Source organism: Eurytemora carolleeae, unplaced genomic scaffold, assembly GCF_000591075.1.
Source record: "Eurytemora carolleeae unplaced genomic scaffold, Eaff_2.0 scaffold458, whole genome shotgun sequence".
Classification (NCBI taxonomy): domain Eukaryota; kingdom Metazoa; phylum Arthropoda; class Copepoda; order Calanoida; family Temoridae; genus Eurytemora; species Eurytemora carolleeae.
This window is the reverse complement of record NW_019396377.1, coordinates 670-18,390: the sequence shown is the minus strand read 5'-3', so window position 1 is coordinate 18,390 and position 17,721 is coordinate 670. Positions and strand designations below refer to the sequence as shown.

Below are 17,721 nucleotides of genomic sequence, written 5' to 3'. Positions count from 1 at the left end.
GATTTCAAAACCCTTCTTTAAAATTGTTGAATTGATCTCCAGAAAACTGGAACAAAAGAATCGGGAGTTGGAGAAGGAGCAAGATGAAGCGTTGAACAAATCCAGGTAATTATATTTAGGGCGCTATTGATGGCCTAACCGTCATTGCCCCGGTTTGATTTCACCTTTGGGGTATAACATTTCAGCCAATTTGGTCTATATAGTCCTTTGGTCTGCAGTGGCGTTCTAAGGGGAGCTACAGGGGCTTAGCCTCTTCCTAGGTCAGATAAATCTATGGGTTTCAGGGGGTTTTCAGGCTTCAATAGATACTGTAAAGAACTTGTAGAGCAAAAAGCTTATTATATAGATAAACAGCTTCTAAATTGTTTCTGTTCAGGTCTTACTCTGAATTCCTGGAAGGTATTGTGGTGCAAACAAATCATAAAAGGTTTGCTTTTCAGAAAAAGGAACTGATTATTCGCTTTACATTTCAATTTTCTAATAGCCCTGCATCTCTTCAACCTAAATGTGTAAAGCTTACAGAACTCATAGTTTGAAATATCTTAAGCTCTACTAAGATATATGCATTTGAAATTTAGAGTTTGTGGCGGAGTACCAATGTTCATGTTTCAACGTTTTGAATAATCTAGAGGAGTATGCTGAAGCTATGTTTGATGAGGATATAGTTAGAGAAAATGGAAAGATATCGAAAGAATCTGAATCATTGGCAAGTGTTCGAACACCACGTAATTCTAATCTTGTACAGCGATATTCACCAAGTACCGAATTTTTAAATAATTAATAAGACAACCTGGTAATGGTCTTTGATCTTTGAAACAGTTTGCGGCATTCATTTGTCAACTTCATTTAATAAAATATGATTCATGAAACGATTATCACAAATTAGCCCTAGCCTGCCATTTTAATACAATATAGGCGATTATTTCGATACAAACAAGACGACTTTCAATTTAAGTTTTGATATTAATTGTTTAACAGCATGGATTACACAAAAAAAAAAGTCAAGAGAAATTATCAATTAAAAAAAAGCTTCTTTTTGATTACTTGTAAACGTGTAATTTGAAAAAAGCTCGTTATCAAATCAAAACTTAAAAAAAAGTCGTCTTTATCGATATGAGGTCTGCCATTTTTGTGCTTTTAGAATTACGGGAGCTAAGAAAAATTTCATTCCAAATCATTATAAAATAATTGAAAAATTAGGTCAACAAATAAAGGCCACTAACTATTCTGAAGATCAAAGTCAATTTGCAAGTCTTATGAAGGACTTAAATGTACTGTACATGCTTAATTTATCAGTTTTTACAATTTCAAATTACCAAATTCTTAGCGATATTTCTTAATTAAAAAAAACGAATTAGCAAGTTTTAAAGAAATTTAAAATTAAGACATAATATTATAAGATATAAAAAAACTGATTTAGATGGCGTTGTTGATGATGACAATAATCCAAATGAACATATTGAAAAACAAGACTCCAATGAAAAACTGAAAGCCGAAGAAAAGATCACAGAGCTGACACTGAAAAACTCCATTATCTCAGAAAGTAATATTAGGCTACAGAAGGAAAAGGAGGAAATTTCAGCAGTTGTTGATTCCATAAAGAATAAGTTGACTGAATTCTCATTAAATCTACCAACTCATACAGCTGAGGAGGGGAGTTCAGGAAGAACAGGAGAGGATGGTTTAATTGCCTAACTTACCAACCTGATCAATCAGAACAGGGATTTAAAGCAAAACCTGGAGAAAGACAAACTTGTAAATAAAAGTGAAATACTTAAGAAGAAGATTGATGAACTAAATATAGAAAAACAATGGAGAAAAACAATTAGTTCTTTGGGGAGGTTGCAAAGATCAAAGAAGAACTAAATGAGTCAATCAATCAAAAAGGCTGTTCTTATCAACCTGATCAACCAGAACAGGGACTTGAAGAGAAGTGACTTACAACTCTATCACACGTCCGCTCTTCCTGTTACCAGGAAAGATCTCCGTGGTCAAAAAGAATAGAATATATATTAGAGTGGAATTTACTAAAAAAAAGTAATCTTATATTTTTCTCTTTTCGTGTTATCCTTTTTTCTCAGATAATTGTGTCTCTTTTGAGATAATAGGGTAGTCAAAATCCCTTCTACCACCCCCCCCTCCCCCGCCGACTATATACGCTTCTTAAATAGTCATATTCCAAAATAATATTTTTTTAATATGGTGGTAGGCTATTATATCACTACAATTATTTTATTTAAGTTTTGATTGATAACAAGGTTTTTCAAATTGCAAGTTTAAAAGTATTGACAGAATTTCTTTGTTTCCATGATTTTGTGTACCCATGCTGTTTAAAAGCTAGATATATAGCAAAATTGAAATCGAAAGTCGTCTTCATTATATTGATTTTATCGCATACCACCCTAATAAAACTTACTGTTTCCTTTTCATGGCATGGATATCAAATTATAATGACCATCAAGAATATTTGAGATGAATGCTTTTTCTCATTTTGGTTTATTTTCAGAAAAATTGTCGGTCTACTCAACTTTGCTTTAAAATGGCAGGAAAAGAGGCAGAAAATATTGAAAGGAAAGATTTGAAGTTGAAAGCAAAAATTAGGAAATTAACAATAATCATCATTTAAAAATCATTAATTCTTAACAATTGGTCACCATGAATGATTCCCTCTTTTTGTCACAAAAAAAAATTTGATCAGACAAACAAATGTCTAACCTTTGAAGTAAATTTTGGAGATGAACTTAAAATTTTTAAATGGGGGGGGGGGGGTTGAACACCACTTTAGGTTGTTCTGAACCAAAACAGATATATATAATACATTAAACTCCAAGCATGCTGAAGGAGTTATTTCAAGTGACCCTCAATTTATAGAATGGCATGTCCGATTCACTCGATGGTAGCCTTTAATTATTTGTCGGATCATGGATGAGTGTAAATCCTAGATTTTTAAGCTGAAAATTGAATATTTCTCTTTGTGACTATTCCACCAAAGGAATACAAGTTTAAAGGAAATCATTATCACTTTAAGGGTGAAGATTGGCTGGTCGGAATATTCAAAACCCTTGCAGTTATTTCAAATTGTTGGATCGATCTCCAGAAAACTTGAACTGAAGAATCGGGAGTTGGAGAAGGAGCGTGATGAAGAGTCTAATAGATCCAGGTGAATAATATTATGACATTATTGATGTTAAACAACATATTAAATGTGTCAATTTAGGTCTTACTCTGAATTCTGTACAGTACGTCGCCCTAACCAGACTAACAATAGAAAACTCTGTTATCTCAGAAAGCAATAAGAGACTATTGAAGGAAAAGGATGAACAAACAGCATTTGTTGATTCCATCAAGAATAAGCTTAAAAAATTTTCCACAAATCTACCAATTCCTACAGCTGAGGAGGGGAGTTCAGGAGGAGCAGGAGATGATGGTGTTATCACCCAGCTCACCAACATGATCAACCAGCATGAAGACTTGAAAAGGAACGTAAGGATCTTGGAGGAGGAAAATAGTTTGCAAAAAACCAAAATAAAAAGTCTCAAGGCAACTGGAAGACAATTGATAAAAAGAAGTATGGCTGAAGTCAACTTCCGCAAAGCCGAAGTAATCTTCATTAAATCCATCAAGAATAAGTTGAAGGAATTCTCATCAAATCTTCCAATTCCTACAGCTGAGGAGGGGAGTTCAGGAGGAGCAGGATATGATGGTGTTATCACCCAGCTCACCAACTTGATCAATCAGAATCAGAACTTGAAGCAGAATGTAAGGGACTCAACACAGTTAGTTCAGGGCTTTGAGAAAGATAAACTGAAATATTCAAACGAGATTGCAAAACTAAATGATGAGCTAGCGGCCACCAAGAAGAAGATTGATGAAGTAAACCACAAATATAAAGAATTAAATTTTAAGAATAAAAATGAAGAGCTAAGGAGCCGTCTATTAGGTAATCGTCTCACTTCTACTACAGAAAAAAATATCTCCTTAGGTAAAACTAAAGAAATGCTTGAAAGTAGGCGAGACAGTCTCAAGCTTGTCTTAGTTACCACAAAGAAGAATGTTGAGAAATTAAATGAAGATGAAACAATTGAAAATTTGACAAAGGAAGGAGAAAGCCTGCAGAATTTGAAGGGAAACAGTTGTGAAGACATATTAGCTGAGATTGATAAAGGTTTAACTGAACACAGGACATCATGTAATCTTCAAAAACAAAAACTAAGAAATGCTGAAAATGAATTATGGTGTTTAAGAGAATCAAATAATATGCTGAAAAATGAAATATCCAGAATAGAGGAGGAAAATGAAGAGAATGAAGATGAATACGAAGATGAGTATGATCCCACCATAGAAAATCTGGAAAGAAGTAATAGTGACCTGATAAATCAACTGAATAATTTTGCAAACTTGTGTGCTCAGAAAGATGCTGAAATCAAGGACCTACGTACCAGATTGAAAAACTTTAAACGACGAAAATACTTCAGAAGATTTCAGCCCCATTGGACCAACTGACTGTTCTTTTCAACCCTGTTCACCCAGATTTACTTGGATTGAAGTTTTAGTCCGCAAAGAAGGAGGTTGGTCTCTTTTTTTTCTCTAAGGTTTATTGATGTTCTAAAATGTCAATTTCTGCATTTTTATTAAATCTAAATCCAAAACCTTTCATTAGATACAATTACAAATCATTTTCATTCCCAGCTTTAACTTGAATGGGTTTATAGTTGCTGACTGCTGTGGAGTTTCCATTTTTTGACATTTGACATATTTTTCAAGACTTCAACATCTAAATCTTAAAATTCCAGCTAAACCCAAGAAAGATACTTGTGAGTTTCTGATTACTTGACTTGCAAAAAATTATGCTGGTCTGAGGGTTAAATTATAATACTTTAAAAAGTAAGCCTCTATAATTAGAACCATTTCCATTCATTGGATTTCAAAATTTAAAAACTTTCTTTCAGAAGCCGTTCTAAAAGAGAGCAAATTTTAGACAGGAATGTCCAATTTTTTGGCACACGCATAATTTGTTTTTGCCAGTTTAGTTTTTCTCGATGCAAATGGCAAGGCCAGTGGGTTTTCAAAAATGTGAAATTTGTCATAAATTATGCCTGAGGAATCGCAACATAGAAAAAGAGGGATGGGGGTCGGGGGAGTCCTATGGCCACTCCCCCTAACCCACAGGATGTTTTGTGAAAATAGATGGAGTCAAGAAAATAGAAACGTATTTGGTGTAATGTCTCAAAATAGATAATTTATAGGAATCCCTCGCAGGGATTTTTAAAATTCCATATTAAGATTGATTTTTCAAATAAATGAACCTATTATTTCCTTATCGTGGCATGGATATCAAATGACCATCAAGAAATTTTGAGATGAATGGTTTACTTTTTTAATCTTATTTAATTTTTTATCAGAAAACTTGCAAATTGTTGGTCTTCACAACTTTGCTAACAAATGGCAGAAAATATTCTCAGCATTGAAAGGCGTGAATTAAAGTTGGAATCAAAAATTAGGAAATTAACAATAATCATTATTCAAAAATAATAACTCTCAATGTTTGGTCACCAATAATTAAACGATTAAATCAGACAAACAAATGTCCAACTTAAAAAAAGCTTTTGGAGAAAAATTTCATATTTTTTAAGTGACCCTTTTATAGAATGGCATGTCCGATTCACACAGTGGTAGCCTTCAAATATTTGTCCTAGTTTTTTACCTAAAAATTGTTCATTTCAAATTGTAGATATTCCAAGAAAGAAAATTGGCAGAATCCAACACTCTCAGAGACGGTAAAACGACATATCTTCCTTATTGTTATTCAAATAAAAGTTTAAAGGGTATCATTGTGAATACATCATTGGAGGTTCACTTTTATAGTCACTTTAAGGGGGTAGACTGGTTGATCAAAATATTTAGAGATTTCAAAACCCTTCTTTAAAATTGTGGAATTGATCTCCAGAAAACTGGAACAAAAGAATCGGGAGTTGGAGAAGGAGCGTGATGAAGCGTTAAACAAATCCAGGTAAATTATATTTAGGGCGCTATTGATGGCGTACCCGTTGTTGTCCCGGATTGATTTCACCTTTGGGGTATAACATTTCAGCCAATTTGGTCTATATAGTCCTTTGGTCTGCAGTGGCGTTCTAAGGGGAGCTAAGGGGGCTTAACCCCTTCCTAGGTCAGAAAAAATCTATAGTTTTCAGGGGGTTTTCAGGCTTCAATAGATACTGTAAAGAACTTGTAGAGCAAAAAGCTTATTATATAGATTAACAGATTCTAAATTGTTTCTGTTCAGGTCTTACTCTGAATTCCTGGAAGGTATTGTGGTGCAGATAAATCATAAAAGGTTTGCTAAAACTTATTTGTATTTTCTAAATGAAATCTTATTCAAAATATATAAAAAAGGAACTGTAGAGAGACCAGAGCTAGTGATGGCCTCTTGAGAAAAAGATTAAACATGAAAACTTGCCAGGTATGCTTTTCAGAAAAAGGAACCGATTATTCGCTTTACATTACAATTTTCTAATAGCCCTGTATCTCTTCAACCTAAATGTGTAAAGCTTACAGAACTCATAGTTTGAAATATCTTAAGCTTTACTAAGATATTTGCATTAGAAATTTAGAGTTTGTGGCGGAAAACCAATTTTCATGTTTCAATTTTAATTTTTGGAATTATCTAGAGGAGTATGCTGAAGCTATGTTTGATGAGGATATAGTTAGAGAAAATGGAAAGATATCGAAAGAATCTGAACCATTGGATAGTGTTCGAACACCAGGTAATTCTAATCTTGTACAGCAATATTCACCAAGTACCGGAATTTTAAATAATTAATAAGACAACTTCGTAATTGGAGCGGTTGAAGGCAGGTGGCCATGAGCCACCACTATTTCCCAATCCTTTCCACATATTAGCTTTTTTCTCTTCCGGCAGCCATGAGCCACCACTATTTCCCCTTCCGTACCACCACATTTGACTCTTCCGGGCAAAACTACTTTTTTAAATTGTATATTTAGGACATTTAAAGTGTGATTTTAAAAAATCCAGCCGCGTCACGCAAAAAAGCACAACTCAAACCATTTTTCAATTCTACTTGAGATTAATATTTTGTGTGTTGAATTCTTAAACTGTTTTACAATGAAATTTTTGACAAATTTGACTGAGTAATCAAAGTCAAATGATTATTCAAATACTGACTCATTATACTAAATCCATCTTAAAATCACTCATTAACCAAGATGCAATACTCACACTTTAAATGCCCTAAATATACAAAATTGAAAGACAATACAGAGAAAGAAGTGAACATATAATCGCCGAAGTTAACTTCCTCAAAGCAGGGAATGAGAAGCTTTAAGAGAAGAATGAATATTAGAACTTTTGGTCATATTCATTTGAAAAATGAAATGAACCCTGTAAAGGAACAGTAGACACCACTGGCCGGAATCAACTACTGGTTTATTCAAAAATTAAAGCAGAAAACGAGCTAACCTGTAGCCGAATTTAAAGAATTTAAATCGCGGCTTAAATCCGCCAAAACCCGGTTTAAATTGAGCGCCGGCTTAAATCTTGAAAAATTGAATACAATTTAAGTGAAACCAACCATAATTAAGCAGCGGCTCAATTTCTTTAAATTCGGCCTCTGGATTTCTGCTAGTTCCGCTAAATATAAGTTTGCTGAACTCGCAGAACCCAGATGTTCTTCTCAGACATACTTATCAAATCTAATCAGAAAATGAAGTAATTTAAATCCATGTAAATCATTTAGTGAGAGTCGTTGCCCCCTCCCCTCCATCCCCTCCCTGTAATTCAATGATTTAAATCTAAATCAAATTAAAAGTTGTAGACACTGCTGTAAAGAAATTTTATAGATTAATCTCGAATGTTTTATAAAAGATTAACATTGTTTAGATTTAAGTGTTTTTTAATGTAATCAATAAAGATTTTTATATTTATCTGTATACCTATCGATGTGGTCATGCATGCACATTGAAACATGGCTATAAAGGTTTTTAAAAATACGTAAGAAAAATTTAAATTTTAACTGCTCCCCCCCTTCAGTAAATATTAATCAATTTCCTTATGTATTGTTAAAGTTTTGTGGTGTAAGTTTATCATGTTCACCATCAGAATTTTTTTAGTTTTTTCTCCTCTTTGTAAAACCTTTTGAAACACAACGGTAAAAGTCTTATGCAAAAGTACTTAAGAATTTAATCTAAAAATCATGTCGCGGATTTTCTCAACTTTCATTCATACAGATTTACCTTCAAAGGATGAGTCTGTGAAGACGACCTAAAACTTTTAAAATATGACAAGGATAGTGAAGTTCTCTGCCTTAAATATAGAATAAGAAAGAAACAAGTTAACAGTTGCAGGGAATTATTAATGTAAGAAAGCAGACAGTTTAAATTCCGTACAGTCGTCTCTGAAGATTCTATATCAAACTAAGATAATACAAGTTTAAAATATTCTTTAAAGTCTATATGTCCTCTGTAGTCTTAACTCAAGGATTATAATGTATCCCTCTGTAGTCTATAGTTCAATAATACTCTGGTCCAAGGTTATTAAGTACTTTAATTCTATTTGAAGGTTATAAAGGGTGTCCGACATCATTAAGATTGCGATTTTCGGGACAAATCAGAAGAATAAAAAGATTATGTGCGTATTTTGGCGATATGATATGGAACGCTCTATATGCCCTTGAAACAATCGTTAGTCTTGCCCAGAGATAGGAGAGTTACAGAGATCGATTATCAGGTAAAATATGCTATATTTTCCACTTAATGTCTTATTGTGTACAAGTAATGTACACGACCAATCATCAAACATCTGTATTCAGGGATATTTAAGGATCCTTTGGATACGAAACACAAAATCTTCAAAAAAAAAAAAGACGGAATTCAGAAATGTTATGTTTCATGTTTAAAATTGAAGTATTTCTTTAAAAGTTGTAAAATGGATATAATAACAAGTGGCCGTAAGATGGCACTCTAAAAACCTATCGTAAAAACGTAGCATGTCATGCCGGGTCAACTGAGGCCTACGTAGCCCTCCCTGTGAAAGGAGATAAGCAGTCTGTGTAGTCTGTGGTTTTGCCTTTGTTTTGCGGGATGATAAATTATGTCGTATTCCAAGTATATATACCATGGATATATAATAAAATGGATGGATCATAGACGAGTTTCGATGTAATTTTCTGGGTGGGGTGTTATGCAGTACTTTCCTACTCTGTGGACCCTGAACAATTTCCTTCAGATATTAATTCTCTGTGAACAAAAAAAATCTGCTCAAAATTTATTTTTGAATCGTGTAAAAGAAACATAAATACGCCCCTATTAAAATACACACAGCAAATCTAGGGTCCGGTTTGCTATATCAGCTGGTAGGACCATGGAAAAAATTACCAAAATTAAATTTTTACAGAGTGTAATCTAAAGACTTATTTTCAACACAGTAAATGTATGTCACATTCTAAGCGTTGTAAACAAAGAGAATATAATATATATTAGAGGGGAATTTACTAAAAAAAAGTGTAAAACGGCCATTTTGTTGTTCTGTTTCCATACTGCAGGTGTTCTTCACATATTTATGCTATATAACCTTTTGGCCCTGGAATATCATTTTATAGAAAATCTAAAATTAATATTAAAAGAAACCAAATTATGAAATTGGCTGGTTTCATAATTGGCCAATGATCATTTCACATAGACTCTATGCCATTCACTTTACAAACGATGATTTCCTGTTATAACTATAAATCAAAAGATGTTTTATATTCACCTAATTCATTATAAAGTTTATTTAACAGCTTTAAAAAATTCGAAATTGAAATAGATAGTCTAGGGAACATACTGTATTATTGTACTCTACTGCATATAATTTGTGAACATTTACATGATTTGTACACCTTGGACTCCCTTTCAGGCTGAAAGGGACTGAAAAAATTCATACAGAGAGATTTTCTAAATTCCCCTCTATATATTCTATTCTCTTTGGTTGTAAATCATCTTTATAGTCATGCATTTGTGGTTAAATCCTGTATTATTCTCGCCACCATCAAGTTACTAGGCTTAGTTTACATATAGCACTACACAGTTGTATTCCGTACTCATTTCATGGTCATTGGTCAACATGGTGTAAACAAGAACAAAAACACTACACTCATTTTCTTTCAGAGGCTTAATTATTACCCGATCATAATGAAATTAATATCACAACGTTTCTAGGATGTTGTGGCAAAAAAGCATCGGATTGGGTCAATCCTATACTAGCTCTTTATCTGATCAACAGGGGACATTGTGATATTAATTTCATTATGCATTATCGGGTAATAATTAGGCCTCTGAGAGAAAAAAAGTGCAAAGAGTTTTTTTAACACCCATTAGTGTTGGACAGTCCTCAATTTTTTGTCCTTTATTTCAGTACCTTACTTAACTGTTATTTCAGAAAAGTAATTGTTTTAATCTCTGAAGAAAAATCAATAACGCTTTTTTTCAGTGTTGGCAAAGAAAGTATTATTTTCAAATGCAGTTTTGTACACAGGTTCACACGAACTACAGATCCAATGAGACCATGCAAATTTTTAATGGATTTAATGCGATGAAAAATTCATTCTTGATTATTTTATTGCTAAAAATTGCATCAGTTTTTTTCTTGAATTTCTTACAGGACTAGAAATTGTAGTTCTTCCCCTGAGATAAAAGAAAGTACAGGTCTGTCCAATTTTAAGTTAAATCTGGAGGATTATCCATTTTCGGTGGAAAAAGGAGTTCTTTTCTTATGGAGTACAACAGGAAAGCGGAATGAATTTTCTTGCTGGGAAATTAAAATGTTAAATGGATTCACCGAGTAAATAGAAATTACTTCTTGGTATTGCTATGCTAATTGTATTCAGTCTGACATAAAAAATTTCATTCTTTAATTTCTTACAGGACTAAAAAACTGTTGGTTTATCCAATTTTGATAAAAATGGCAGAAAAAGAGGCAGAGAATAGACTCAATATGGACGCATGTACCAAACAACCAAAAAAAGAATACAGGAAATTTAATTATCAAATAATTTATCAGAATCGCCAAACAGGCCTTCCCTTAATGCTAGCCGTCTTTTTTATTAATACAATATTATAGTGGATTAAGTGTTAAAAATCCACTTTGCAAAATTTCGATTATAAATAAAAGAATACTATATTACAATAAATTTATTCTGACATCTTCCAGCTAAAATACTTTGCTTGAGTGTTCGTATGTTTGTCTGTCTGTCCGTTTGCAACCAATAAACGTCAAAACGACTGAACCGATCGGGCCCAATTTTTGCGTGGGTCCTACCCCAGAGAAACATTGAAGTTTGAGAAAAAAAATTTTATATGTTTTGAAAATGCACCAATTCGAAAAGAAAGTCTCCAAAATTTGAAAATGATTAAAAATGGCTGACTTTCAGAGCAACAGTTAAAAGTGGAAATTATTTACAGGAAGAGGGCGCGAATTGTCCTAGTATCTAATATTTTAATATTTAAACACTCCCTTAAAGGCGGCTGACCTTTCTTTTGATAAAAATTAGCGAAGATGCACATTGCAAATCCATATAGATTTTTAAAAATAGTAAAATCGGCCTTTTAGAGACTTGAATCTTGAGAATCAGGAGTTAAAGAAGAAACTTGATGAAGCGCTTGAAACTTGTAGGTGTGTATATAATTAATAATTAATTTCTTTTTCAAAGCAACAACCATTTTATATATATTCTTTTAATTTTATTGAGAACGTGTTTTTTATTTGTTAGGATCTCTGGAGTTCATGCCAGAGAAATAGTTAGAAAATTCAAGATTAGAAGAGATACTGATAATTAAAGGTAAGAACAATCACGACGAAATTAAGAATTATTATTATTATTATTTTATGAACTATAAGTGTAATCTTAAGTGACCCTTTATAGTGACGTGTTCGATTCACAACAGTAACTTTTAAACCTTTGACTGATCAAGGATGCGTCTGACTTATCCTTATTAATCTGCAGTAACGCTTGTAATTGCTTAAAACTTTGTTTGCAAGCCGTTTTGTAAGGGAGTGCTCGCGAAAAATGAAAGGGGGTATAAACATACGGCGAAAAATAAGTGCTTTTAATCGCTACTAATCTTACTTCTATCTGTTGCGTCTATAAGGAGAAAATTGTTAAAAAAGATTTACGCTGAAGAACGTAGCGTCCATACAAATTCAGAAAGTTGCAACATTCAACTCGGATCGTAAAATAATCAATTTAGTTCCAAACAAATCATTAAGATATTACAAACAATAGTCATCGATTATTTTTCGACTCATTCTTTTAAGTTAATATTTCATAATATTTTTTATTTTGTTTTTTAAATGATATTTTGCTGGCGCTGGATTTTCGAACATTTCTGGGAATATAGAAATGTCGCATTCATTATTAAAAATCCTCGAAACAGAAATAAATATTTTCAAAAGAAACTATCAGATCATGAAAAATAAAAATATTATGAAATATTAACTAAATACGAATGCGTCGAAAAATTATCGATGAATATTGGTTGTGATATTTGAATGATTTGTTTGGAATTAAATCGACGCAACAGATAAAAGTAAGATTAGTAGCGGTGAAAAGCGCTTATTTTTAACCCAAAGCCTGTACCCCCTTTAATTTTTCGCGAACACTGAAAGCTGAGGAAAAGATCACAGAGCTATCAATGGAAAGCAATAATAGTCTAAGGAAGGAAAAGGAGGAATTATCAGCAATTATTGATTCCATCAAGAATAAGTTGAAGGAATACTCAACAAAAGTACAAAGTACTACTGCAGCTGAGGAGGTAGATTCTCCTGAAGAAACTGCAGAGGATAGTATAATTACCCAGCTCAGAGGTCTCAAAAACAATGTAATTCACAAGAAACAGTTAGTCAAGAACCTGGAAAAAAATAAACTTAAAGATACAACTGAGATTGCAAGACTAAATGATGAGCTAGCGGCTGCGGAGAAGATTATTGATGAACTGAATATTAATTATGAAGATTTAAACAATACTGTAGAAGATTACGAAAATCATCTCAAGACTATTTTTGAATACTACAAAAATCATCACAAGACCACTACTGAACATTTAGAGAATAAAATTAAAAATCTTGAAGCTCAAGTTAATTCTCTTAAGACATCAGTTTTAAGTAAACCAAATAATAAATATAATATAACTCCGCCAAATTCAAATGTTAGTTGGAAATTTAAAAAAATGGCGGGTGTAAGCTATTTTCACACAGCAAGAACACATTGTGCTAATAAAAAAGAATTACAAAACCAATTAAAAATAGTTCGTTGTATACTTGAACTCAAAGGATTCTCAAAAAATCAAGGTAAATGCATGGAACTACACAAGAAAAAGGATAAACCCCAACAAAGTAAAAAATTCATATCAACAATTAAGTACAATGAATGCTCAAATAGGCATGTTAAAAATTTTGTTAGAAAAATTCCAATAAACTTGGAAAAATACTACATGCCAATGAATATCCTGGACTCTAAACTGGAACAATTTGTTTTTACCATAAAGAAAATGCGGAAAAAATTTAACTTAATTTTTAAACAATAAGGTACAATAGGATCTTAAATTTTAACCTTTAATTTTTATCTTTATTTAATTTTAACCATGTTCTAAAATTAAGGATTTAACATGGAGATAGTTGATTTCACAGTGATTTGGGGGTAGCATATCTCAATAACATTTTTAAACTGGATCATGTGGGTCAAGTGCTCAAGGGAGCACTGGACCCACGAACTGATCCCGCTAAGAAAATAACTAGCGTGTTCATAGTAACGGAGCCAGTGCTCCCTTTTTTTAGAAAGGGTTTTTTCCAGCTATATAAAAAATCTGAAACTACCTAATTCTAAAGTTGTTTATATTCAGGCAAACCGATGGATGTGCTTCTACCTTATCACTGGGCTACTATACAATTCAAATCACTGGACGGAAATTTTTCTATTGTTTCTAGTTTTTCCTAAAATTTTTTATTAAAAATTTATTAACGTTTCATAACTAATGTAATCCTATTTGTATATTCGGTTTTTAACCACCAAAACTTAAAGATGATCATTTTTAGGTAATTTCTTCAAAGTTTGTTTTTAAACGAGGCTATTTCTTATCATTTCAATGAAACATAATTTGCCAGCTTCTTCATTCAAACCAAGAACTGGGAGTGAATGTATAGTAGTATCCCCGTCTACGGACCAATGATGAAGAAAAGAAGGTCGATCTATCCATTTAATATGGTAGTGTACTATACTTTTTATAAGTAATGTACTAATTATTTTCAAAAAAAGAATTAAAATCGAATAAAATAAAAAGTCTACTTTTATTCGAAGAAACTGGACTGGTATTGAAACTGGACTGGTATTGAAACTGGACTGGTATTGAAGCTGGACTGGTATTGAAACTGGACTGGTATTGAAACTGGACTGGTATTGAAACTGGACTGGTATTGAAAGGTTTAAATTTTCTCGACACATTTAACAAGTTTGGTTCCAAGTTCAAACCTGGCCAAAACTTGGACGAGAAACTTGACTTTTTTACGAATGTATAAATGTAGTCGAATCTTGTACGCATTTTTTCGTTTGGTGCTGAACATTATTTGTCTATATTTTTTTTTAACGATTGTGTGGTGAGAATTGGAATACTTTGGCCAAATCCTTCGGTTCATAAGTTCATAAGGATATTGGCTAAATCCTTCTGTTCATAAGCTCACTTTATTTAACATTAGGATATTTTTTATTACAATATTATAACTGGATCGTGAGGGCACATAAATACCTCATGGACATTGACAATCACAATAAAATGACACCCATTTGATTCCTAAACATAATACCTGATTTAATGATCTTTTTCTCATTTATGATCATGATCATGATCTTTTAATACCCATATACTATTCTACAGTTTTATTAAGTTAAGACAGTTAGATTTTGTAATTTTTAAAATACGTATTTAGCTAAATATATGTTACTGTTTTAAACAAAATTATTCTGTGTCAGTGTGATAATTTTTCAACAAATAAAACTTTGCAGATTGATTTAGAGAAATTATATGTATTTAACATTAATTTGAGTTCTCAGTTCTGGATAGTTAGGTCTCTCTATTAAACGATTTTTTTATTATAAAAAATGTAGTTCAGATCAAAATAAAGTGGCATCTACAGGGTGTCCCACGAAACATGACAGTGGATAAATAGTTTTGAATGTCTTCTTCCATACACTGCATGTGAAAGATAATTAAGACTTTTTGCATTATCAATCTTTTACTCAAATATATTTTACTTTGAAATCAATTTTACTAAAATATGACTGCAATATAATATTTTGTTTATTCTTTTTGGTGTCAGACAACTAAAAATACTTTGGAAGAAGTCATTTTGAACTATTAAACAACTGTCATGTTTCGTGGGACACCCTGTACCATAACTAGTTTTTTTAAATGAGGACACTGATAAATCGCCATAAATTCTTACTTTCTAATTATTTTATCTTTGTTGCCTTATGCAAATTTATTGCTAAATATTTTATATGTTTGCAAAAATTTCCAAATATAAAAATAAAAACATATTTACAAGTTGAAGATAGAAACAATGGTTGAAACACCTCTTTTTGCGATTAGCCTAATTTGGTGAAAAAAGTTATTGATTAAAGATTAAAATTTGGGACAATTTGTTCCAGCTTCTTTAATCCTTTTCTTGTATGGAACTATTGCATCATTCAACGTTTCGTAGCAACCCTGTAACAAACTATGAATATTTAATATTATGCCTGCACTGCATTAACTGGTCTTAGAGCCCGTCAAACTGGCAAAATGTTCACATGGCAAAGTGTCCCATGGCAACTTTGGCACATGCTAAAATTGTTATATGGAAAAGTTCTGCCGGGCCGGGCAAATTGTCGGTGGGAGCAAGGGAACTACAGGGTGTCCCATGAAACATAACAGTTGGGGAATAGTTTGAAATGTCTTCTTCCATGATTTTTAAGTCGTCTGATAGAAAAGAGACTAATGAAAAATGGTATATGATAGTCGTATTATAGTAAACTTGATTTCAAAGTAAAATATACTAATTAGTAAAAGACTTTTTAACGAAATAAACTGCACAAAAAGTCTTCAATATCTAATACAGTATATGGAAGAAGACATTCTAAACTATTCACCAACTGTCATGTTTCGTGGGACACCCTGTAGGTACCTATCAACTTGCCACAGGCAAAGTACCTAACATTTTAGGAGGTCAAATTCTATCGATAGTACACAAACATCGATAGTTGTCCCAAAACTTTCTATGTAATCAGCTAATTTATAGTTGAATTTATTCAAGTCGTCAAGGACCGATTCCATCGAAATAGTTTTTATTTGAAAATCAAATTTCTTTTCATCATCTTTTTTATTTGAAGTAATCAGTTTTTTCTTGATTATTTCTAATTCTTCAGATGAATCCAGTTGTGAATTAGAAGAGTTTGATTGAGTATCACCATAAAGACGACTTCTTATAGAACCCAATATCTCATCAATCTTTTCAATATTTTCTTTTGGTGAGTGATTTTTAATAGACTCAAACTCAAGATATTTTCTAGTAGGTTTATTCGAGATAAAGAATCTTCTAATTCGATATCTTTGAGTGACATTTTCGTATTTTAATCGTACAATATTCGATATAAACAATTATGCCAAATGTCGTCTTCGAATTTAGATGAATGAGAACATGATACAGGGTGTCCCAAAAAACATGGGAATTCAGTGACGAATAGTATATCGTCTTTGCTATGAATTAGCATTGTAATACCTAATTTCAAAAGCCATAATATTATTATGTCTGCTAGAGTTTATTTTATGAAAAGGGTAAAAGACTGTAAAGATGTGTCTATAATGTCTCTGCAAGATGAACAGTGAAGACGGACAAGTTTTCTCTGTTTGTATACTGCAATTTTCTTGTTTTACTAAGTACAACCGTATGCAGTCAAAACATAAACAAACAAAATGTAAACATAGCAGACGAAACTCTTACAGATTAAAGCTTTCTCAGTTGGTATCACTATACTAAATCAAAGAATTATTTAAAAAGACGATATCGAATTCGTCACTGAATTCCCATGTTTTTTGGGACACCCTGTATAATCGATTATGTGTTTATAAATTTACGTACTGGAAACCAAAATTATCGTCATACAGAGCAATATAGCCGCTTGTAAATAAACAGCTCGTGTATAGTTGTATAATATTAAGAAGGATCTATCTTAAACTATAATATCTAATTGCATTACTGATTGAATGTGAGATAATTTTAATTAATATAAATCCATTCAATTAATGGAGAAAGTAGTCGTCCAAATATTCCGTCTATTGAAATTTTACAAACTTGCAAATTAGATTACATCTCCTTCAGTTAGACTGTGTTGTCCAAAGCTACTGAGAATTACTTTTATCCATATTATTTTGTAATTTTATAAGTATACAGCTAAGATTGAATCCGAGTTGATTAAACTTTGTTGTGCAAAGCTATTCAGAGTTCAGAAATGCACATTTTCATGTATTTAGACTATGGTTGTCTTATCAGTTATCAACCAATCAAATAGACTTATTTAAAAAATATTTAAGTAATACTTTTAAAATCAGGAGGTGACGTATTTTATATTCAAAGTTCTCTTTTTTTAAATTAAAATTCAATCACAACAACCAATCAGTAAATCAAAGTTTACTTTACTT

General features: G+C 32.1%; 2 protein-coding genes across 2 annotated transcripts; both read left to right on the top strand.

Moving 5' to 3' along the window:
• The first annotated feature begins 646 nt into the window (after positions 1-646).
• On the top strand, positions 647-5,495 carry LOC111702018 (nuclease SbcCD subunit C-like). The gene is made up of 4 exons (XM_023473537.1): positions 647-725; positions 1,421-1,681; positions 3,218-4,568; positions 5,403-5,495. Exons 1-3 carry the CDS (start codon positions 647-649, stop codon positions 4,501-4,503), a joined length of 1,626 nt encoding a protein of 541 aa, XP_023329305.1. The 3' UTR covers positions 4,504-4,568; positions 5,403-5,495.
• LOC111702017 (uncharacterized) lies at positions 5,443-16,543 on the top strand. The gene is made up of 7 exons (XM_023473536.1): positions 5,443-5,471; positions 5,697-5,777; positions 5,948-6,010; positions 6,284-6,334; positions 6,394-6,460; positions 6,669-6,764; positions 16,449-16,543. Exons 1-6 carry the CDS (start codon positions 5,443-5,445, stop codon positions 6,702-6,704), a joined length of 327 nt encoding a protein of 108 aa, XP_023329304.1. The 3' UTR covers positions 6,705-6,764; positions 16,449-16,543.
• Positions 16,544-17,721: the final 1,178 nt, after the last annotated feature.